At 46.1% G+C, this 23,164-nt stretch overlaps 2 protein-coding genes across 5 annotated transcripts in view; one reads left to right on the plus strand and one right to left on the minus strand.

The window, feature by feature from the left end:
• Positions 1-407: 407 nt before the first annotated feature.
• Positions 408-11,923, minus strand: HYOU1 (hypoxia up-regulated 1). Of its 4 annotated transcripts, none has more exons than XM_006912594.3 (27): positions 11,830-11,913; positions 11,171-11,292; positions 10,764-10,861; positions 10,427-10,520; positions 10,166-10,244; positions 9,859-10,013; positions 9,704-9,780; positions 9,243-9,424; positions 8,902-9,017; positions 7,611-7,803; positions 7,263-7,397; positions 7,019-7,101; positions 6,777-6,909; positions 6,429-6,616; positions 6,045-6,183; positions 5,464-5,524; positions 5,201-5,280; positions 4,646-4,831; positions 4,336-4,508; positions 4,095-4,182; positions 3,857-3,979; positions 3,556-3,689; positions 3,337-3,421; positions 2,460-2,694; positions 2,318-2,365; positions 2,002-2,052; positions 408-1,872 (listed from the first exon to the last, which is right to left on the minus strand). In XM_006912594.3, the coding sequence occupies exons 3-27, from the start codon at positions 10,852-10,854 to the stop codon at positions 1,811-1,813; spliced, it is 2,991 nt and encodes a 996-aa protein (XP_006912656.1). In that variant the 5' UTR covers positions 10,855-10,861; positions 11,171-11,292; positions 11,830-11,913; the 3' UTR covers positions 408-1,810. The 4 variants fall into 4 exon arrangements, with proteins under 4 accessions (XP_006912656.1, XP_015445436.1, XP_006912655.1 ...); XM_015589950.2 differs by lacking the exon at positions 11,830-11,913 and adding an exon at positions 11,693-11,829; XM_006912593.3 differs by lacking the exon at positions 11,171-11,292 and having other exon boundaries at positions 11,693-11,923.
• A 6,355-nt stretch (positions 11,924-18,278) lies between these two features.
• Positions 18,279-23,164, plus strand: part of VPS11 (VPS11, CORVET/HOPS core subunit) — a 9,275-nt gene continuing 4,389 nt past the window's right edge. The window contains exons 1-8 of the mRNA XM_006912596.3: positions 18,279-18,523; positions 19,119-19,267; positions 19,365-19,500; positions 19,815-19,978; positions 20,551-20,798; positions 21,518-21,719; positions 22,116-22,267; positions 22,897-23,083. Of these exons, the coding sequence (XP_006912658.1) occupies positions 18,337-18,523; positions 19,119-19,267; positions 19,365-19,500; positions 19,815-19,978; positions 20,551-20,798; positions 21,518-21,719; positions 22,116-22,267; positions 22,897-23,083 (1,425 nt within the window). The 5' untranslated portion in view covers positions 18,279-18,336. The remainder of the gene's footprint in view (positions 18,524-19,118; positions 19,268-19,364; positions 19,501-19,814; positions 19,979-20,550; positions 20,799-21,517; positions 21,720-22,115; positions 22,268-22,896; positions 23,084-23,164) is intronic.

The raw sequence follows: 23,164 nt of genomic DNA on the forward strand, positions 1-23,164 counted from the left end.
GCAACATATTCTCTGTCAGAGTAGTAGCAGCAAGAGCTAATGAGTCAGAATTAAAGTCAAACCTAGCTGAGACACTTAATATCTAATTCCTTGGACAAATTACTGAACCTTTATGGGCTATTGATTTCTTATTTGTAAAATGGGGTTGTTACTTTAAAAATGGAAGTTACCTAAAAATAACATAGGGGTCCAAATAATGTTGGGAGAAAAATAAAACCGCAATTTTGTTTTCATGAAAAAAATGTCCATATATGATTCTCAACTAAGTCAAGAATGTTAATAATGTATTGGTGATAATACTATAGGTAATTTTAATTTATTATTCAAACTTCTATTTTCCAAACTTTCTACAATAAACATCCATTATTTATATTCAGAAAATAAAGTTTTTAAAGCCACATCACAGAAACTGTAGAAAATAATATTTTATTGAAAGTTTTTCAGTTAACCATGGAACAAAGTACAATTTGACTCAAATTTGTCCAACCAGCCTCAACTGCTAATGAAAGAAATTCTAATACATACAGGACAGGGTGGGTCCCTTAGGTCTCATTTCTGCCAATATGGCAAAAAAAAAAAAAAAAAAAAAAAAGGTGGGGAAAGGGAATAAAAGATGGACATAACCAGGTTCCTCCTTGCCCTGCCCTGGCTCCTGCTACAGACACGTACTGGAGGACACTCCCCAACATCAGCATAGTGGGTAAAAGGGCCCCATCTTAGCAGAGCAATGCATAGAAAGCCAGCCTCTTCCTTTACCCACAAGGCCTCAGAGAGCTAGGTGGCGTTTTTTACATTCATACCATGTTCTTTCCTTCCCCCAGGGTCTTAGGCTAGGGGCTCACAGTAGAAAGCACATTTTGGTCAGCCTAAGGGGCCAGGGGGTGAGGGAAAGGCTATGTCTGGGAAGGCAGAACAGCAGGAGAGAAAGTGGGGTAGACAGCTGAAGGGACATGGAATATCAGGCTACTGGGAAGATGCAGATTTTGAGAAGGCTTACAGGATGCTGGCATCCCATGCCAGCCACTCCACATGGAATTCCTGGGCCGAAGAGTCCACAAGTGAGAGCTACAGGGTTTTCACATGGCTTACTCCCTGGAAAGGTGGCTGGATTCCCTTGTTCACTTTCTCCCTGTCTACTCCAGCCACTACGGGTTGTACATGTGGGTGGGAATCCACCCATATTTACTTCAGCCAGTCTAGATGGAAGGGCTCTGGGCAAGAGGCTGCCTTCTTGCAATAAGAAATCAAGGAAACCCATAGGAAGAGGAGTCAATGGGGAGAGAGAGCTTTTTAGGAAAAGAGAAGAACTTAGAGGAGAAAAGAACATGGATAGGCACTCAGAAACCAAACCTGGTAACCAAGGCTCTGTAGACACTGGCTCCATGTGACACTAATTTTGTGGTAGAAGAGAAAAGAAAGGAAGATGACCAGAAAAGACTGGAGACTCTAATAACCCAGGACATCCTTTCCACTATCAGGTCTGCCAACCACTGACAGCTATTCTCTCACCTACCCACAGGCAAAGAATTAAGACATAATAGTGATTTTTCCCAAATTAGGGCCTGGATAGGTAGGGAACCAGAGGGGGGATTGAAGAATAGAACAATTTCAGTTTTAACCACAGAACTACTCTGGAAGGAACTGGTGAGCTGTCCCTTCCTTCCCCTTCTCCACACCTTCAATCACAGGTGAGAGAAAAGGAACTTAAACCTCTGAGGGCTGGACCAACCCCTCCCCCAACCCTCAATGTTTAATAAATAGAGGTGGTAGAGAAGGGGATGGGGATGAATGGGAAGCTGGAAGGCGGGGGTTATAGTTCATCATTCTTCAAAGTTCGCTTCTGTTCTGTTGGCTGTTCCTTCTGTTCAGATTCTGTTAGGAGTTGGGGAAACAAAGGAATGACAACATGAAGTGAAATGGAGATAACTAGCTCCAGTTCTGTGCAGATATTTCCCCCAGACCCTGCCAGGCTTCCCGGCATACCCCCGGCTCCACCCTCACCTGCTCCAGGACCTTCTAACTCCAGAGGTTCAGTGTCTGCTGGTTCAGATCCTGCTTTGGGGAAGGAATAGTTTAGTGTCTGTAGAAGGGAGGAATGGGCTAATGGAGGGGTGGGCAAATTTCTTCTGTAAAGAGCTAGATAGTAAATATTTTAGGATTTGAGGGCCACACTCAGTCTCTTTGCATTTTTTTTTTTTTTAATATCCTTAAAAAAGATCATTCATAGCTCATGGGCTGTCCAGAAAACAGGCTATGCCTGCCAGTTTGCCAACCACTAGGCTAAGCGATATCCATGTTCCCAGTTTCCCCAACTCACGAGTCTCTTTCTCAGGTTCTGAAGTGGGCTTTGCATCTTCAGTATGGCCTGGAAGAAAATCAGGAATAAAATGTAATCCCAGGAGGGAAATGAAACCTTTTTCTTGCCTAGTAGCACCTGGTGCCTGGCACCTTGCCCTTACCTGGTGGACGGATGACCTTCTCTCCCTGCTCACTGGCATTGAGTGGAGGTTCTGCCCGGGTCCCATTCTTGTCCTTGGGCCGGGGCCGCGGCTTAGTAAACTTGGCCTTATTGAGCAGATACTGCACCTCACGGTCCAAGGCCATCATCTTGGCCTCGATGTCTTTTGAGAGTAACACAGGTTTCTCTGTGGCAGAAAGCTTGGCCTGCTCGGCCATTGTTGCATTCTTCCAGGCCTGTGGGTGAGGCCAGCACAGGCTCAGTTAACCATGGAAATAGCAGACATCTCTGTCCCACATAAAATACACCCCAACCAGCCTCAGAGTCTTCCCTTGGACCTCGGATCACTCTGCCACCTCTGTCCGTCAGCCTCACAGGGGTACACAGTGCCCAGAATGGCAATCAAGGCTTTCCACAAGGGAGTCTCTAACTATACATTTCTGGCTTACATCTTATTACTTTGGACTAACTACAGTTAAACTTCCTGGTTATTCCCTTCTTGTCTCTCTACTTCTGAGCTCTGGTTCAAAAAAAGTCCCCACACAACCAAAAGTTTCTATTTCACATGACAAACCATTCTCAACTATCTAAACCCTGGCCTACTTTCTGAGTCCAGCTCAAGTCCCAGCTCCTCAAAGCAGCTTTCTCTAACCTCACAGGGAATGGTTCTGTTGTTCCTCCAGTCTGATCACTAATGGCTCTGACCCTTAATTGGGACTAAATGAGGCCTCAAATGCAAACATCTTTTGCCACTCAAGTTAGCTGCTAAGCTAGGAGGCAGAAGCTGCTGAGTACCTACTTCTCTGCATCTCCCGTGCTGCTTAAGATGGCACACTTTGCCAGGTAAGTATCTAGTTAAGTATTTACACAGGGATTACCCAGGTCTCATTGATGACTTTCTCTAACGTTGTCATCTCCACCTCAGTGAAGATCTGGTCCATCTCTGGGATAAGCCGGGCCCCCCTGGAAGCCAGAGGGGAGACAATTAGCCCAGGAGTAAGTAATGTGTGGATGTCGGGAATGGGAAGATAATGGGAATGAGGGTCAGTGGGCTTGGCAGGACTGAATAAGGAAGAAAGGGCAAAGGATCTGCTCACTTGAGAAACATGCTGGAATGGTTGAGGAGATTGTCGAGGGCAGACAGCCGTTCAGGCCACTTTTTACGTTCTTCCACCCGAAAAAACAACCCTTGGCACAGCTTCCTCAGCTCGGCCAGCTTCTCCTTCAACATCTGATGGATGTGCGATAGGAGTGGGTAGAGGGGTTGAAAGAACAGTATAGCCCTGGAGGTAGCCCTGCAACCTTCTTTATGGTCTTATACCCCAATTTTCTCACTTTCTTTGACCCTGGAAGGAGAGAGTTCCCATCCCATCTGTCATATCCCAAGAGGCCCCTCACCACTGTGGTAGCCCCAAAGCCCTCATCCTCCAGCCAGGTGGAAGCAGTGCTGAGTCTCCCAGAGATCTCTTCACGCTGTTCCTCAGTGGATACTTCCTGGTATTCAGGCTGGTACAGCTTGTCCTAGGGAGGTGCACATAAGCGCAGGCATGCAGCGAGCTCCTAAGGGCAAGGCTCGCAGAGCCAGGGCCTCCACAGACATAGGTCCCAGGACAAGTGTGCCTCCCAGCCTACCAACCTGGGTCTCAAAGATGAAAGCTTCCAAGCTGTTGGCAGCTTTCTCCCGTTCCTGTTTCTCTAGGTCTCGGACTGTCAAGTCCTGAAGTCTGTGGGACAAAAGGGAAAACAGGCATGAGAAAGACAGCATGTTGAACTTGAGCCCTGATCAGACAACCGGCCCTCCCAGAGGCACCATTGCACACCCTGACCACCATACACGTACACACGTTCTGTCTCTGTCTCTCTCAGTCTTTACTCACTTCTGTGCTGATTGGGCCAGTTCATCCTCAGACAAGTCAGGCAGGTCGAGAACAACCAGTTCTACCCCGACCTCCTCTATCATTCTCTGCTTCCGGGCAGGCTTCTGTTTCTTTTCTTCCTCCGGGGCTGGAGGGACACCCTCAGACCCTGCCTCCCCCTTCTCATTTGGTTTCTATGGGGGAAAGAGATGAAGATGTCAGGAAAAGCTTAGGCCCTTCTATTCTCCACAGGCAGGGCTTGAGAAATAAGGCAGGCATCTGTTCCCTTAGTCTCTGTGTCCAGCGTGGCCTTACACTGCCTGCAGCTTACCTGGGCCTCAGACTTTCCTCCATTTTCTTTGTCTGTGGCTTTTTCTCCATCAGGGGCTGCATCCCCCTTAGGCTCAGGGGGTGAGGGCTGAGAGGTGTCCTCCACTGGGGCCTCAGTTTCCTCCTTGAGCTCCACTTGCTCTCCAGGCTCATCCTTGCTCCCCTCAGCAGGGTTTTCCTCTTCCTCCTGAGACACAATCACAGACACACCACAGAGGACAGTCGAGATCCATGAAGCAGGACCAGCTCAGCAATACCAGGTCCCCCCGCTCTACTTTGAAAGAGCTCACAGCTTGGGGATAGACAGAGGACAACTTCATGGAAATGGGCAGTGGGCTGTTTGGACTGCAGCAGTCTAGACAAAGAAGGACCTGGAGATGAGGGGAATGGCCTTGGATTTCAAGCACAGCTCAGAGTGCAGAGAAGGGTATGGTTACTCAGCATAGGCTAAGAGGAAGGAGAGAGCTATTAAATCCTAGGCAGCTGAAATGCCCACCCCAACTCCCTGCCCCCACACACCATCTTTCATGCTCTCCTGGCTCCATCCTAGCCTTACCTGGATTGTATCGGTACCATTCTCTTTGGTGTCTGGTGTGGTGCCACCTCCAAACAAGCTGGAGATGGTGTTGCCAAGTTCTAGAGGGAAGAAAGCCCAGACTCAAAGGGAACCACAACAGTGACTCTACCTCTTAACCCAAGGGCAAGGCCTGCCCACCTCCCCGAAACACAAGTATATTCTCTCTCATATTCTGTGTCTGTGTCTGTGTCTGTGTCTGTGTCTGTCTCGGTCTCTGTCTCATGTGCACACGCGCCTCTTACTGGTCAGAGTCGATTCTTCTTCTGGGCTGTCCTCCACCAGAGTCTCAAACACAGACTCCACCTGAAAATAGGAATTCAAGATAAAAAAATGCACACATGAACCCACCATGTCTCCGCAAAGCTCCTGCCATGGTGGGGGTCTGCTTATGCACATCCATACAACTCCCAGCTGTGTTGGTCTATTCTCTCACCTGTGTTCTTCTAAAGCTCTTGGATCAAGTCACCCTCCCCACTCTGATTATGAGCTGTCGAAGACAGGATTACAGATCCTTTTTGGCCCCAGAGCCTTGTATTTCTCCACTCAACAGAATGAATCATTATTTCTCACAGTATGTTTGCCCTCAGATATTAACCCTCAAAATCATTCTTTGAAAATGAACAAAATTTCAGAATTGTAGATTCTAAAATTTATAATGCCCATGAGTATTTACACACTACATGAAGGCCCACATCAGATCACTAGTTAGCTTCATTTCAAGTCAACATTTACCCAATCTCAAAATCCTTTTTGTTTCTCATGCTCTAAAAGGCTGGTGGGGCTGGGCCCTGACCCTGTACACAGGGTCTCCCTCTGAGCTCACCCTGTCTAGGCTGAGCACACCACTCTCATCCAGGTTGAAGTGAGCCTTGATGCCCTTGGACTCGTAGTCGGGATACTTCTTGAAGCTCTCACCCACACCTTTTAGCTTTACCATGGTCAGATTCTGGGAGCCAAATACCCTGGTTGGGAGGAGAGAGCAATTTAGCAGAACCCACCTGATCTGCCTCCAGCCCTAGATTACACAGCCTCCTGGAACAAAATGCTGAGGCCCTCCCCAAGGACATACTTAGGAGGAAGGCAGCACTCTCCAGAGGAGACACTTGACCTAACCCCAATACCACAATCTGCTTCCCATGGGTTAGCCCTTTAGACTCCAAGTCCTCCCTCCCTGGAGCTCCCATCCTACCCCACCCTACCCCCTCACCGAAGATCCTTGGGCCCCAGGAAGCCCAGGTCACCATAGTTGACGTGGAAGTTGAAATCATGGCTATAGCGGTTAAAAGTGATGACTTTGCGTTGAGGGTAGGGCCCCATCCGGGAGAAGAGAACACGCTTATTGTGCTTCAGGCTGTGAACCCCAGGTTCCTCCTCCACCTCCCTTGTGAACTCCACCTACACAGCAGGCAGAGGAGGCACACTGGGGAACCAGAGCAGGTTCTGGGGTAAGGGTGGGTGGCAGGAAGACAGAGGGACAAGCTAGAACAGATAAAAGAAGAGATCATATTTGAAGAGGTAAAGAGAGCTTGTCACTTGATCACACAGGCTAACTCACCAGGATGGGATAGATGACCGCATCTCGAACTACAAATGGCTTCACCTTGAAGGCTTTGCTGAGCGCAGCTGCCTGGTACACAGCCCCCATAGCAGCTGCTTCATCTGCATTGATGTTCTTCCCCAGCTCCTCCCTGTCAAAGTCCCAAGCTTCAGCACTATCTATTCTGCAGCTCCCAGCCTGGCCTCCCTCCCCTCAGCCCTCCAGCTGCTCAGTTCTGGAGTCTTAACCCCCAAACTCACTTGCCCACAGCCTTCAGCAGAGCCTCCTGAACTTTGGGGACCCGAGTGGCACCCCCCACCAGGATCACCTGCTCAATCTCATCCTGCAGAGAGAGAAAGAATATGAGATTATGACAGCACGTTGTTGACCCTCCTCCTCAGCATCGACTCCTACCTTAACGTTCCTGCTCCCGTCTCCCCGCATCTAATCACTTTCTATCTCACTTGTCTCCTAGCCCAGGCCCACCTCTGACTACCTCCTCACCAAGTTCATTTCAGCACTCTGGAGGGCCTGCTGCACAGGCCTAGGCACCCGCTCAAATAAGTCAGCACACAACTCTTCGAACTCCACTCGAGTCACTTTTGCCTTGAAGTCCACGTCATCCATGAGGCCCTCGATCTGGGGGAGGATAAGGAGTGTCAGAGGTCTCACCCAGGTCTTACTTTCTGAGTGGACATGCCAGAAACAATGGGAACAGGACTTTGGAATGATGGCAGAAGGCATGAGAAGAACAGATGGGCCACACCAGGCACAAGCAGCCTAGCTCAGGATAGTGGGGTCCTCTACCCTCTGGGTGAGGAATACTGCCCTCAACCAGCCACATGTGGACACCTGTGCCATGTGGTCAGCATTGGCACTCAGGACAGTTTTGAGTCGATTGGCCTCACGTAGCAGCTTGGCCATGGCGCGGGGGTTCTCTCGCACGTCCTTCACTCTCTGACCCTTGCGCTGCTCGTTGAAAAGCCCAGCCAGGTGCTCACGCAGCCGAAGCTCCATTTCCAGGCCCCCAAGGGTACGGTCAAACCTGTTCAAGAAAAAGAACAGAGAAAAGTGTGAATAACATGTGGGGTCCCTTCATCTACATAGGAACCTGACTCTCATCCCACATGGTGACACCCCATAGTGACAATTCATTCATTCATTCAACCACAGCATCAACTATGTATTTGTCTTTGGGAGTGCAATTATGAGAAGAAGTAAAAAGACAGGGTTCCCACTGTCAAGAAATTTACAAACTAGCAATCAAATAAGCATATAAATGTGAAATTTATATGACACATACCATGTGTTATAAAGGAAAGGCAAATAATGCTATTAGAACACATACATGAGAAATCTCAGCTATTTAGAAGTGTCAAAGAAAGTTTTGTGAAGACGCTTGAGCCAAAACCTAAAGGATGAGTTGGGGTTAACTACATGAAAATGAGAGAAAATAATATTTTAGATAGAAGGAACAATATGCATAAACACCCTGAGGTGAGAGAGGGTATGATAAATTCCAAAAGAGGGAAAGTATGGCTGAAGCTCAAAGAGCAAGAGGCTCAGGGTTAGAGACAGGCATAGCCTTACAGGACAAGGTAATAGTTCAGAGGTCCTGAAGAGTTTTTAAAGAAACAGGTTATAATCACGTTGGCATTTTGAAAACAACCCTCCAGTTGCAACTTAGAGAGAAAGAACTGGAAGGAACCCACACTGAGAGCAGGAGATGTCTGGAATTCTGCAGGTAAGAAGCGATGGTAGCATGAATTATGGTGGCAGTGATAGAGATGGATGGAAAAGGGTAGGTTCAAAAAATAAGACAATGTCAGTGATAAATTATTTAAGTAAACTGGAAACGATGAGAGCAAAAAAGAGACTGAATCTGAGATCCTACATATGGCCTATAGCATCATATATTTTCTTAGAAGTAGTTCAGTAAGTTCCCTGCCTTTCAATCTTCCCAAACCATCCTCCCCTTCTACATCTTTCCCTTGCTCTTTGGGAGAGGTATCTCAGGATGACTGACACTTTAAGCAGTAGAACATTCCTGCAGGGAGCAGGAGTGAGGCAGCTGCCCCTCCAAGAAGATACTCCCAACCTGAGGGTCTTTCAGCAAGCAGCCCGTCTCCTAGCACCCACTTACCCCACTCCCCGGATTTGCAGCTGTGGCTGCATCCCCGCTTCCTTAGTCTTCACTGTCTGGTAGGTCACGATGGTGCACACAGTGCTGCCTGAGCCCATGTCATAGAACATGATATTCTGTAGAGACATCAAGGCAACTGTTATAGAAACCTTATCCAAGTCCAAGGTCCCTGCCTGCTTCCAAGTTGTTGCATCAACTCTCAATTGAAAGCCCAACAGTTCTAGCGGAGGCCGAGAGGAGACTGTCTCTGCCAACAAGATAGATGCAAAACAAGCCAAGTGGCCTCCATCCTCAGAACAAGCCACCCTGCAAGTCTGGTCAGAAGTTCCTCCTTGGCTCACCTGAGCAGTGGTGTTGATATCTTTCCGGCGGAAGACACCATAGCTGAGGGCAGTGGCAGTGTTGTCATTGATGAGCTGCAGCACTTTGAGGCCAGCCATGCGAGCAGCTTGCAGCACAGCTCTGCGCTCAGCCTGATTGAAGAAGGCTGGCACAGTGATCACCGCATCCTTGATGGGCTGTTCTACAGAGAATAACAGAACAGAGTTAGATGAGGGTTTCCCAGTCTTGGCACTACTGACATTTTGGGTCAGATAATTCTTTGTTGTGGGGGCCGTCTTGTGCATTGTAGGATATTTGACAGCATATATGGCCTCTACTCACTAAGTGCCAGTAGCAGCTCCTCACTTGTGACAACCAAAAATGTCTTCAGACACTGCCAAACATTTCTTGGGGGGCAAAGCTGCCCCCATTTGAGACCCTAGGGAACCTGGCCACCACTGGCCCCACTCTGGTCACTCACCTGCAAAATCTTCAGCCAGGGAACGGGAGTAATTGAGAACCATACCCAGTACTTCTTCAGGTGAGAACTGCAGCTGCCTAGAGGGACAGGGGAGTAGTTAGATGCAAGGAAAGCCAGGCATTAAGGCAAGGCCACTTCTCTGGTAGAGCACTCACGGGCTAATTTGGAAGTACACAGTCTGTCTCTCTGGGTCGAAGCCTAACTCATGCTCTGGGAAACGGGCTCTGTAAAGGGCCACATGGGGGTTGTCCTCCTGCTTCCCCAGGAGATGCTGAAAGTAACGCAGTGTAGCCTTTGGACTCTTGATGGCCTGAGAGGAGGGAAGGAACAGAATGTTAGGCTCCCAAGCCCACCATATCCTACTTCTTACATCAAGAGATTGATAAGGTAACAGACTCTGGGGTCTGTCACCTCCTCTCCTCTGCTCACCACTTCTGGAAAGGGGGTGGGCTGCTAGCTCACCATGCTTGCTGCACTGTCTCCAAAGAATCTTTCATTTTCTTTCAGGGTCACAATCACTGGAGTTTTCCTCCGGGATTCCCTGAGGAAAAGAGACATTGGGACTAGGTGCCTATACCAGGGTGTGGACCCAGGAGCCTGAACACCACACATACAATCATTCACCCAGACACTAAAGTCTGTCATGGGCACTTCAAAGAACACACAGTGGCTTAGAACCCAGACTCCCTCTCTCCCCACTCCTGGCACTGGGGCTGCCCTCACTTGTTCAAGACAATTTCCATGGGCACTCCAGGTTTGACGATGGCCACTTTCATGGACTCACTGCCCAGGTCCACAGACATCACTGCCAGCATGTCTAAAGGAGAAACAGATTTGCCAGTTAGTCCCTCTTCCCCCACTTTCCTGAGGCTCCTCTAATCAAAACACACCATCTTCCATGGAAAAGGTAAGATAGCAAAAAACATAAAGGAAAGGCCTGGGTTCAGCAACTCAAGAGTCTGGAGGCTTTCGACCAAGAGCCTCATGGCCCCTTCTCACCATATATCATTCATCATTCACTCATTTATTCCTCCCTTCATCCTTCTACTGGGGTACCCACCACTTAGTGCCAACAGGTCTGCCAAGAGCACAGCCATCAATGCCCAACAGGCTAGCCTCCTTGGCCTCTGCCTCCTGACAGTGACTGTCATTGTGCCCCTGGGGAGGAGAAAAACAACACTTGTAACTGGATGCCCTGAGTGAAAGAAACAGAACCTCATCCCTGAACAGGGAAGCTTTAAGATTCATACCTACTCCATTCTCACCCAAGGCAGAACAGCCTACATCCCCTACCCTGCCTCCTGACAGAGGACCAAACACTCTAATCATCCCCGGAAGTGCCCACAAAGGCCAAGGTGAAATAGCATGAGTCCTAGGCTCCACCCTCCACATCCCTAAACAAGGAAGATAACTGGACAGCAGAAAGGGACCACAACCTTCCTATTCCATAGGCAGTAACTGGCGCACCTTAGCACTGGTCCTGCTGTCAGACACCTGGGGTGCGGCCTGGCTCGCCCAGGGTCCAACCACCTCCCCAGACCTGGAGCTCCCTGGCCAGCGCAGAAAGCCAGGCCGGGCCTGGAGAGGAACTGAGAGGTGGTGACGTTGGGGTAGGCTGGGATGGGAAAAGGGCCCGTCTTCTCCTCCGTATCCCTTCGGGTTGTTCCCCCCGCCCGACACACACACACCACCACCCCCTTTCTCCATTCCACTTCCCGGCCCCGCTACCTATACAGACGCTGTGCCTGGAACGTAAGGTTCCTCGAGTACCGAGTGCCCCAAGTTCACATAAGCTTCATCTGACTAAGGCGACAGTTCCCACTCCCGGAAACAAGTCCCAGCCCACCCGTATGGCGTGGGGCGCCCTAGGTCCAAGCGCCCGGGTGACCGTGCGGCCCTCACTCCCGCTACCGACCCGCCCCCAGAGCTAGCACATTGCCTCTTCTAGAAGGGGTGGCGGGTCCCCATTGCCATCCCTACTCCCTCTACCTCTAGCCTCCGCTCCTGTGGCCCCAGTTCTGGGACAAACGCAGCGTCAGACGGACCCACGAGACCAGCAGCGTGTCCCCCAGCCCGCGCCCTTCACAACTACCCTCGGTTTGCAAACTGTTACATTAGCCACCAACCTCTCAGCGGCTTCTCGCGCACTAGCCGGCCCCGGACGCGGCGCGCGCTCATTGGAGCCTCTGCCTTCCGACCCTGCGCCGCACGGATGGCCCCGCCCCTGCCGCCCAGCGCGCGCTTCCATTGGGCCACGTCGTAGGCCCGCCCCTCCTCCGTCTACGGCTGAACCCGAGAGGGTCTGTCCACCAGTTGGGGGAAAACCGAAGGCACAAGCCACGGATTGGACCGCATCATGGGGCCAAGTGCCCGCCCTGGGGCGCTCGCGGGACCTTTACGGCCTCAGCGCTGGATACCTAATTGCAGGGGTCGGGAGTGACGAGTACCTGGAGCGCGTGGGCGCCCTCTTCTTCCGGTTACCTAGGGAGCCCCTGGAGAGGAATGGGAGTGACCAGCATCCTTTCCGCCTCCGCGCCATAGAGGTGCTCCCTTGCTGGTTGATATTGAACTGCCCCGGGCTTTGGATAGAAATCAGAGTTGTTCGCTGACGGGTCGGAGATAACACTTGTATTAGTGGCAGAATTAGGCCTGGACTCCTTACTCTAGCCCCATTTGTATGAGAGAATATTCCAAACTGCAAAGCGCTACACACGAAAGACACTTTTATTTGGAAGGCTGTAACTGGTTGGGCATATATATACACCACCTCATGTTTTATTAAATCTTGTACATTAAAGGACGTCGGACAGGTATTTCGCCCTCCTTACTCCCTTCTCTGTACCTTACAACCCCATCGAAATGTGCATTCCCTGGCCAGTGCACTTTTATCCATTTTTTCTTTTTTCCAGTTTTATTGAGATGAACGCGCTTTTCTTAAATGTAGAAATGAGTCTCCCCATTCCTCTCCCCCCCCCACCCCCCCCCCCCCCCCTCCCCCTCCGCCCCTCCGTCTGGTGTCTATGCTTAGATAAACCTGGCAGTACTAGAGAGAGGTCTATTTTCCTCCCTTTAAAAATAGTTCAGTCTTAGTCTACAGCCATGCTACCCTGAACAAGCCCCATCCGTCTGATCTCAGAAGCTGAGCAGGGTCGGGCCTGGTTAGCACTTGGATGGGAGACCACCTAGGAAGACCAGGTGCTGTATGCATAAGAAAAGTTTTTTTAAAAAAAATAAGGGATTGTAAGCTGACAAAGTCCTTGCAATCTGTGAAGTCAACCAAGGGTTGTTTGCCTCTCGTAAGAAAAAAAAAAAATAGTTCAGTCTTCATGTCTTAGAGAAATTGGTAGAAATAAAATTTGCTTAATTTTTAACACAGTTTAGAACTAATGACTTACAGCCACTGAATAAGCTATGAAGTTTTGTTTTATTTTAAGTAGTTTTCCTTTAAATTATATAGTAAGTAGATAATACAAGATATAGTTCTGCTTTCACACAGTGGATCCTAACCTTCCAACGGAGAATCCCACCATCACAGATAAGCTCTTGTATTAGTTTCTTGTTTAACGTTCTAAAGTATTTTTAAATAACAAACATTTATGTTTGTTATTTAAAGCATAAAACAGTATACCCTTTGTTGGACATATTGCTTTTTTCACTTAACATATTTTTGTGGTCTTTACCTATCTGTACCATAAGAGCCTCCTTAATCTTCACATATTTGTGTATTTGTATTTAATGTTTTAAAAATTATTTGATTTTAAAGATGTGGTACAATTTATTTAACAGGTACCTACTGGTGTGCATTTAAGTTGATTCCAGGATTTAATTATTTTGAACAATAATGTGATGAATAAACGTGTCCATTGGTCATTTCAAAAAAAAAATTAACAGTTTAATTATACAAATAAAACACGAATGTAATCTTCAAAAAATTCAAATATTCTAGATAAAGCTAAATGCCTTTGATACGATCTGCAACCTCATTCTCTCCTCTGGAGGTATGTACCTGTTATCAGTGTAGTGTGTAACCTTCCAGGCCTTTTCCTTTGCTTTTACATACATATATGTCTCTTGAAACATGTAGCTATTGTCTTTTTATAAATGATAAAATGTTATACAATTAGATTGTTTGCAACTTACTATTTTTTGGTAGATAATTATATATCTGTGTAAAGATTCACTTTGTTTATTGATGTAGAACATACTAAAGCATGGGGCTGTTTAGCTATAATGATGGACATATAAATTGTCATTTCATTTCCACAGAGAAAGATTTTGCTTCTCAATAATTGACTTCTTTTGGCCAACTATCCTGTAGGGTAGATTCTTTCCATCCATTTCAAACAGAGTATGCATTTTAACATTTATTAGGTCTCTGTCATATGTAAGCACTGAGCTAGGTGCTGGGTTTCCAAAGGTGGGAATGGCCTTGTCCATTCTTTTAGTCAGTGTGTTGAGAAATGAATACTGTATGTTTATGGTTTCATGCACTTATTAAAAACTTACTGAATGGCTGCAAATTGGGAGGCTAAGAAAGTCTCCCCTGCTCCTAAGTGAGCTCTCACCCCAGAATACCCTTGGTGGGAGCACAGTCTTGCTGCAGCTACCGTTTTCAAACTGCATATCTGTCCCCCGGGAGGTGCAGCAGGTGCAAGTACTCCGGGGAGTCACCTGTTTTGTTCTCTGACCAGAGAGGAGAATAGTGTTTCACAAGAACAAGTTGTACAACAATGGTAAATTTTTAATGTAAAACACCTGATTTAGATTGACCAAGGCAGCTGAATCCACTAGTCCTTGTCCAGAATAACTTAGTAACATTAGTAACTAAGTAACATTTGAGGACCACATTCCTTCCCGACACTGCAGAAATCCAAGGGAATAACGTTGCTGTCTTGCAGGCCATGCGCCAAACTGACAGAAAAATAAAATGAACTCATTAGTAAAAGCATGTACATTCATTATTAACCATGAACATTATGTCATGGGCTGAAAGCAATGTTGATCAGGGCAAACATCCTGATCCAGGAGAACTTTAAAAATTAGTTATCACATGGCAACCTCATTCTTAGGTTTATATCTAACAAATGTATACGTATGTCCACCGAGAGACTATAACGGCTCTATTCATAATGATCCCAAACTGAATACTAACCTAATGCCCATCAATAGTTGAATGGATAGTTTCACACAATGTAATTCTATAGAGCAATGTAATTCTATATTACATTCGACAACTTAAATGAATCTCACAAACATAATAATGAATGAAAGAAACCAGAAACCAAAGAGTACATACTTTATGTTTCACTTATAAAAAGTTTAAAAACAGGCAAAATGAAGCTGTAGTGATAGAAGTTGAGATGGTGCTTACCTTTGCCCTCCAGAAAGGTATAGCAACATGCACTCCTCAAAAGCAGTAAATGACAGCCCCTGTATCCTTATCACTAGAGTATTTTAGAACATTTTAAAAGTCTTGGTATTATGAATTTGAATAGGATACGGGCCAGGGGTGAGTAGACAAAGGATTGGAACATTTCCCAGCTTGCATTGGGATAGGGATTATTTTGTTTCAAGAAGAGAAAGCAAGACTTGGTGTTCTTAAATTCTGTGACTTCATGATCACATAGAAAATCATTCAGACTTATGAACAAACTTATGGACCTGAGTGTTCTAAAATAAATGGAGCACCCAGAATATGGGGCTTTGGAATTTGACATACCTGGATTTGTCTGTGAACTTCACCACTTCCTACCTATGTGACTCCAGGCAAGTTTAGCTTTCCTGAGCCTGTTTCAACATTATGAAAAGAGGCATGCTGGTACTTCACAGGGTTGGTATAAAAATTAAAGAAGGGTAATAGGCTTAGCACAGTGCTTGTGACAGCCTAAGCACCAAATGCATGTTAGTTATACTTTTTGATATTAGCCTAGAGAAATAAAACTAAAAGGGGCCTATTGTAGTGTTAAAAGCTTGGTTAAATGCTTTCCCAAGTTCATGGAGAATTTCATTTCCCTTTTGTAGTCCATATTTTCACAATCAAAAACCAGCGAATTGCTTCTTTCTCCTTTTTTCACTGTAGCTTTGGAGCCTTGGGCTGTCTTGCACTATAAGACCTCTGGGTTTATTTTAGGTTGACTTTCTTGCTCCTAAAGTGGAAACTGCTGTAGCCTTTTCAGGAGCTAAAAGGAAAAAACCTAGACTTTTCAGTCGTTCAGAAAATCATTTCTACCCAGAGAGCCAAATGAGAAAAAAAAAAAAAAACTGATAGAAAATAAAAGTTTACAGCTGGAACAAGAAGTGTTCCTGTTTTGCTCCAGTGGATAAGACTGTTGTACATCGTGGGGGACTAGTTTGCTGAAGGGGAAAAGGGGATTACTAGGCAATTCTTGATTCTGAGTTGTGATCTCTTTAATTTCAAATTAGACTTGAATTGCTTCTTTATTTTTAGTCCCTTCAGAATTCAAGTTCTCAGTGTACAGAACTTTACGTGAATTTGTATACATAATCATTTTCTGTGCAGTCTGCCTGCTTATCTTCCTTTCCTAAAGTTCCTAGATTCAGACAAATATAACTAAAAGACAAACCCTGGTGTATGTTCTGACAAGTATAGCTTAGCTTCACATCCCAGCAAAACCATCTAATTAAAGGTTAGGGAACTGAAGAACTTCTTTTTATTTCCAAAGAACTTCAGTTTTTTTGCCCAGCGAGAGTCCCTTGAACCTCTTTGAGACACCATTTCTCATCAGAGAGAATGATCCTTCTGCAAATGATTGCTATGAAGAGTACATGAAAAGTGAAAGCACTTTGTTAGGTATAATTCACTACATGAAATTAAGGGCCTATTACTGTCAGTCCATTTTATGTCTTTCCCCTACAGTGGTTGCCAAGCTCCTAAAGGGCAAGAACCATGTCTTGTTCACATTTATAGTCTCAACATTTACTACAGTTCCAGCAATAGTGAATACTCAGCACATATTTGTCAAAGGAGGAAAGGAAGGAAGGCAGTAAGTCTGAAGAGAAGTTATAGGTCACACTTACAGGTCAATCTCTGCCTTTATACCTTCATCAATAAGAAGACCCAAGTGGCATAGTCCTAACCAGGTTCAGATACCAGAGGAAGACTCTTGGCCTCTGCCATTGGACAGTAGGGCGGGGAGCACTGAAGTCAACAAAGATGCCATTCTGTCTGCTGTTCACATTTCTCGGTTTTCATACTGCTTCTTTTAACATATTCAAAGTCTTAAAAACTGAGAGACTACCTAAGAATTCTAATGAGTAGTACAGAATAGGCTCAGCAGGTGAAAGTGGGTCCAATCAACTTCCCATTTGTACTTCTGCCCATGGGTTGATGCCCTGAAACAATTCCAATACCTGTGTGACAAGGAGGGAGAAATCTGAGCTGGCTCTTTAGACAAATGAGCACTACCTTTCCCATCAACCAGATTGAGGAGAGGAGGGGATAAGAGGAAAATCGTCCAAATTCATTCCTTCAGCCAAACATAGAGCATCTACCAGGCTCTGTTAGGCCTGGTTCATGGTAAACAAGATATAACCCCTGCTCTCTGAAACTAAGGCTGGTGGGAACAAAGAGTAAAATGTTCTGAAACTAAAAAACAGTGTGTGGAGGTGGGGCGGGGGAGAGTGTAAAAATAAACTTCACAAATACTAGCCACATGGCCACTTTTTTGGATGTAAATATTCTCTAAAAATGACTGTCACTCCTGTACATAGCTCTTTGTGATACACAAACACCTAGTTTTCCACGTGGACAGTTGGTTTAGCCAGAGTTGGAACTGCGTGATGAGAGCTAAGTCTTTGGCTGGCTTCCAGTAGCCAACGGGGTGACTGCCCTGGTCACCAAAGGAATACATGCAGGTTGGGTTTACCTTTACCTTTTCTATAAGTTGCACCAAACCATCTACTTATGTTCTTTTATTTGTACCATTCCTTCAAATAATTTGGTACCCCTCCCCTCACAAAAAATCACTCAGCTCTCAGAGCTTTCACTTCCAGACTTTTTGCTGTTCTCCTTATGGGAGTTCCCACCCTATCAGTATTTATCAACTTCGATAAGAAACATGTTTTAAGTGTCTTTTACAAGCCACACACTCTGACAGAGGGACACAGAAAACGAACATGAGACACTATGGTTCAGTCTCTCTATGGTGGCAGACCCAAACTTCTAATTTTATTTCTCCTCTCCTACAGCTGGAAAACCAGTTTCATACCATTAGTTTATTTAAGCATCAAAACAGTGCTGTGCTATCAGAACATAGCTCACTTAGGCACAGTAGGTTACAATTCACAAAGCGCGTGACATTCCTCATCTTGATCCCTCAATGCCCGCGCATTTAATAAAGGATGAAACCGATACTCAAAGAGGTGAAGGGCCCAGCTCTTAAAAGCATTTTAACCAGCGCAGTTACAAAACCGGCAAAATCGCAAACCGCGGAGCAAGCGGCGGGCGAGGGAAACCACTTCACGAGGCCTCACTTACTCTCCCAGCAGCCGGAAGAAGTCACCCTCACTCAAGAGCGCCTGTGCACCCAGGCACCAGGAAATCGCCAGGTCACATGACCCACAGGCTCTTCTCACGTGACCTCTGTCCCAGAGGCTCGGGGCCTTCGGCCAAGATGGCAGCCTACCTGCAGTGGCGGCGCTTCGTTTTCTTCGACAAGGAGCTGGTGAAGGAACCGTTGGGCAACGATGGGGCCACTCCCGGGGCCACGCCTACCTCTGGACCCGCTGCTTCCAAGTTCCTTTGTCTCCCTCCTGGCATCACTGTTTGCGACTCAGGCCGAGGGAGCATAGTCTTTGGCGATATCCTTCCTCTGGAGCTGTCTCTTCCCTCCCTGGATCCCTGAAGAGACCCAGCTGGGATAGAATCAGTCCGTCAGAGGGGTTGGTGTTACGTGCCACTTTTCTTTAGATGGGCGCCTAGTGTTCCTTCTGTCTGAGGGGAGAAAGAAGGAAGTCAGTTCTCTAACTTGTTGCCAATTGAGTAATCCTGGGCAAGTCATTTAACCTCTCCGGGCTTCAAATTTTTTTTTTTTTTAATCTGTAAATGGGGTATAAAATACCAATTTGGCAGGGCTATTTTAAGATCTTTTAAGATCAAAAGAAAGAATGCAAGTTGGCTTTAAAAGAAGACTATATAAGGTAAGGTCTCAGTATCTTCCCTGCCCAATACTATGGGTGAGGAGGTAAATGAGACCAGGAGTTTGTTGCATTGTTCTTATTACTGCCACTAATCTCTGGCCTTTTCACTCTTTATAAGATGGGGAGTTCCAGGAGATAATATGTGGGAAAATCCTTGAAAAATTTAAAGAGCTGTCTGTATGTTAGTTGTTATCTGGGTTCTGGTCTAAATGCAAGTATCTCTCCTTGGAAAAGAGGCTCCTTGACTACTCTGCACATATGGAAGGCCAAATCTGGTTCTTGCCCCGCTCTCTACAGCTTACAGGCTTCCAAGCCTACAAGCTACGGGTGACACACCTGTACCAACTGAAGCAGCACAATATTCTGGCATCTGTTGGTGAGGATGAAGAGGGCATCAACCCTCTGGTGAGTTCTAGAAAGGAAACAGGAAAGACCCAGAAGCTTGAGAATGGTTGTTTGTTGGAGGGTGACTAGCATTCACACATCTGAGGTATGCCCACAGGTAAAGATCTGGAACCTGGAGAAGAGAGATGGTGGCAATCCACTCTGTACTCGAATCTTTCCTGCTATTCCAGGAACGGAGCCAACTGTTGTGTCTTGTTTGACTGTCCACGAAAATCTCAATTTTATGGCCATTGGTAAGCAGAAAGAAGGCAAAGCTAAAACTCCAAGATTCTTTCTAGATATTCTTCAGAGTTGCTTCTGCAGCTCGTCTTCATTGTTTTAATGAGACCACTTTATTCTGAGATAGTAAAAGTTTGGAATGGGAAAGCCTTTAGTATTTTTCTTTGAATATGAGTCATGAATACTTGTCTTCATGTTAACCATCAGAGAAGTTAGATGTGAAAAGAAAGCTTGTCACTTCTAATGAGTGCTTCAAATGGTCTTTTTCTCCCTCCGTGCTTCCTGACCTTCCATCCTCAATGAAATGCTATTTTCTGCTGTCCTACAGGTTTCACAGATGGCAGCGTTACATTGAACAAAGGAGACATCACTCGGGACCGGCATAGCAAGACCCAGATTTTACACAAGGGCAACTATCCTATTACTGGACTGGCCTTTCGCCAAGCCGGAAAGACCACTCACTTGTTTGTTGTGACAACAGAGAACGTTCAGGTATGACCAGAGCCTCCACTGTTAGGGGCAAACAGAAGAGGCTTCTCTATTGCTCAGAGGGCTAGGGTAAGGAACTAACTGATGAGAGAAGTAGGATTCTTACATTTTTCATCATAAAGGCTTGAATCATTTGCTCAGCTTAATACTTTATTTCTTCACTTAAGAGACTGAGTTAGAGTTATGAAAGGGATTCTGGCTTGTAGTAAAAGATTTGAATTTTTTTCCCAGCTAACTTGTTAAATGACATTGGACAAGTTGCTTTACTTCTCTGGGTCCTGGTGATCCTAATTTATAACAGCCTACTCTCAGGAATAAACAGTAAAAGGTTATTGCATTTCTCGTACTTGGAGAATTCCTGTAGTAGGTAGTATGTACAGAGGAGGGAAATGTGGTCCTTGCTTTTATATTTAGTAGATGGGTGATGATTAATGGAGAAGGCAAACAGCCAGGGAAACTCTTGAGAGTGCTAAGAGTTAAAAAGAAAGTTAGTGTGAGAATGAGAATATCTTTGGGAAAGTTTAAATGCCACCTCTTCAAAGGGAGCCTGTTAACCCCTTTCTTACTTCTTACAGTCCTATATAGTTTCTGGAAAGGACTACCCTCGTGTGGAGTTGGATACCCATGGTTGTGGCCTGCGTTGCTCAGCCCTAAGCGACCCTTCTCAAGACCTGCAGTTCATAGTGGCGGGGGATGAGTGTGTCTACTTGTACCAGCCTGATGAACGTGGGCCCTGCTTTGCCTTCGAGGGCCATAAACTTATTGCTCATTGGTTTAGAGGATACCTTGTCATTGTGTCCCGTGACCGGAAGGTTTCTCCCAAGTAAGGACTCCAGGGAGAAGGGAAAAGGAGAGGGCTGGACTTGTTCCCTAGAATTAACCTGATTTTAAAACCCTAATGTCTGGATCCTGTCGATTTCCTACTTTGGTTTTATGTAAATTGTGCTTACATCTAGACTCAGTTATAATGTTTTTACTGAAAAATGTGTTTTTGCTGGAGACATTTACTGAGCAGCACTGGTACACTAGAATGCTCCAGGAAATTTTGGACCTGGTATTGGTTTTGTACCCTTCAGTCAAAAATAACTGGGGCATAAGAACAAAGGAGTGAGTAGTAGAGAAATTGGGACATGCAGGACCCAGCATTCTTACTCTGAGCCACCTGAAAGGGGCTGCAGGGTCTTCTGCATAATGGAATTAATTCCTGTTAGATGTTAGCTTATTTTCATTTAGTACTAAGCATAGTGATTTATATATACCAGGAGCTAATTATTTGTTAAACGAGTGGATGTTTGAACTTAATTTTCTAATCTGTTGCCTATGTTAAGTATAGGATCTTAAAGAGTAAGATCAGCTCTATATGTTCTCTTCCTACAACTGCCAGCACAATGCTGCATGTTATGGGATGAGCTGCTAGAGATGCCAAAGAGGTAATTTGTTCTGGGTGGAATGGGCAGCACCAAAGTTGTCATGAGAAAGGAAATAAAGGGGAGCTTAGGCAGTGGGGGTACAAATATCGGGTGCTTTTTCTTTCCCACACAGGTCAGAGTTTACCAGCAGGGACTCACAGAGCTCCGACAAGCAGATTCTCAACATCTATGACCTATGCAACAAGTTCATAGCCTATAGTGCTGTCTTTGAGGATGTAGTGGATGTGCTTGCTGAGTGGGGCTCTCTGTACGTGCTGACGCGGGATGGGCGGGTCCACGCACTGCAGGAGAAGGACACACAGACCAAATTGGAGGCAAGGCCACCAGGTTCCCAGAGCTGGCCACAGCATGCAGATATAGCTATAAACAGGCTCCCCAAGTCACCTTGGCTAGAGTGTTTCCTTCCCTTTGGGTCATAGCGTTACTCAGCTCCCTTAGGGTAGAATTACAAGATAAATGGCTTGGGATGAGGCTTTAGAGGGAAGTAATGTCAGGAAGCCTGAGCCCACTTTCAGTTCCCTATCTGTCTGCAGAGAACCTTATGAGGTGAGGTGATGTTGATCTTGGGGGTATCTGAGAGGTCTTACCCTGTCTAGGATCTAGGCAATCGAAACTTCAGGACTGTCTGGCTTTTGTGTTGTGGGTGCATTCTGGGAAGTTGTCTACTTAGGACTACTTCTCCCAACTTTCTAATCTCTCTTCCTTTCCAGATGCTGTTTAGGAAGAACCTATTTGAGATGGCGATTAACCTGGCCAAGAGCCAGCATCTGGACAGTGATGGGTTGGCCCAGATCTTCATGCAGTACGGGGACCATCTCTACAGCAAGGGCAACCATGATGGGGCTGTCCAGCAGTATATTCGGTCAGTCTGGAGGCACTGTAAGATGTAGCTCTGAATGCAGGGACAGGCAGCCAGATAGCTTAAAATCTGTGCTTGGGGGACAGGGTAGACTCCACCAGGAACCATCCTTTTTATTTGTAGAAACTGTGATGCCTTGAGTGAGAAGGCAATATACCTTATTGGAAAGGGAATGTTTAGGGTCAAATATTACATAACTAGTATTCGACTGAGGATGAATACCTATTATTTTAAACTTTAGCTTGATCTTTGTTAACATTCATTTTGAACTGTCTTTAAAGGGAAAGGTATTCATCTCTTGCTTCCACTTTTTTTTCCTTGGTATTAATTCTTGGGATTTTCTGCCCTAATAAAGGATTATAGGAACCTGTCTACCTTCTTTCTCAACCTCTCTCGAATTCCTGTGTTCAACTAGCTTTAAGAACCAGTGCTCTGGAGCCTTGATATTCATGTGGTCCACAGTCTAGTAACATAAGTATCACCTGGGACTTTGTTAGACATGCAGACTCTCAGGCCTCACTCCAGACCTACTGAAACAGTTTCCATTTTAAGATTTGCAAGTGATTCCTACATATGTTAAAGTTTGAGAAGTACACTGATCCAGATGCTACTTGATACATGTGTCTCCCTAGAACCATTGGAAAGTTGGAGCCATCATATGTGATCCGCAAGTTTCTGGATGCCCAGCGTATCCACAACCTGACTGCCTACTTGCAGACCTTGCACCGGCAATCCCTGGCCAATGCTGACCACACCACCCTGCTACTCAACTGCTATACCAAGCTCAAGGACAGCTCGAAGCTAGAGGAGTTCATCAAGGTGCAGCATGGTGTTGGTAGTAGGGGATTTCTTGAGGGCCCCACTGAGCATGAGGTGGCTCTACTAGGGCTTGCCCTTCTT

Source organism: Pteropus alecto, unplaced genomic scaffold (genome assembly GCF_000325575.1).
Source record: "Pteropus alecto unplaced genomic scaffold, ASM32557v1 scaffold215, whole genome shotgun sequence".
NCBI classification, from domain to species: domain Eukaryota; kingdom Metazoa; phylum Chordata; class Mammalia; order Chiroptera; family Pteropodidae; genus Pteropus; species Pteropus alecto.

Excerpts from the sequence above, each read along its gene's own strand:
- HYOU1 (XM_006912593.3), bottom strand. The coding sequence starts at position 10,854 with ATGACAGTCACTGTCAGGAGGCAGAGGCCAAGGAGGCTAGCCTGTTGG. Across the intron at positions 6,617-6,776 it reads CGGTCATCTATCCCATCCTG|GTGGAGTTCACAAGGGAGGT; the intron begins GTGAGTTAGCCT and ends CCTGCTGTGTAG. Across the intron at positions 2,053-2,317 it reads AGAACCTGAGAAAGAGACTC|GATCTGAACCAGCAGACACT; the intron begins GTGAGTTGGGGA and ends TCCCCAAAGCAG.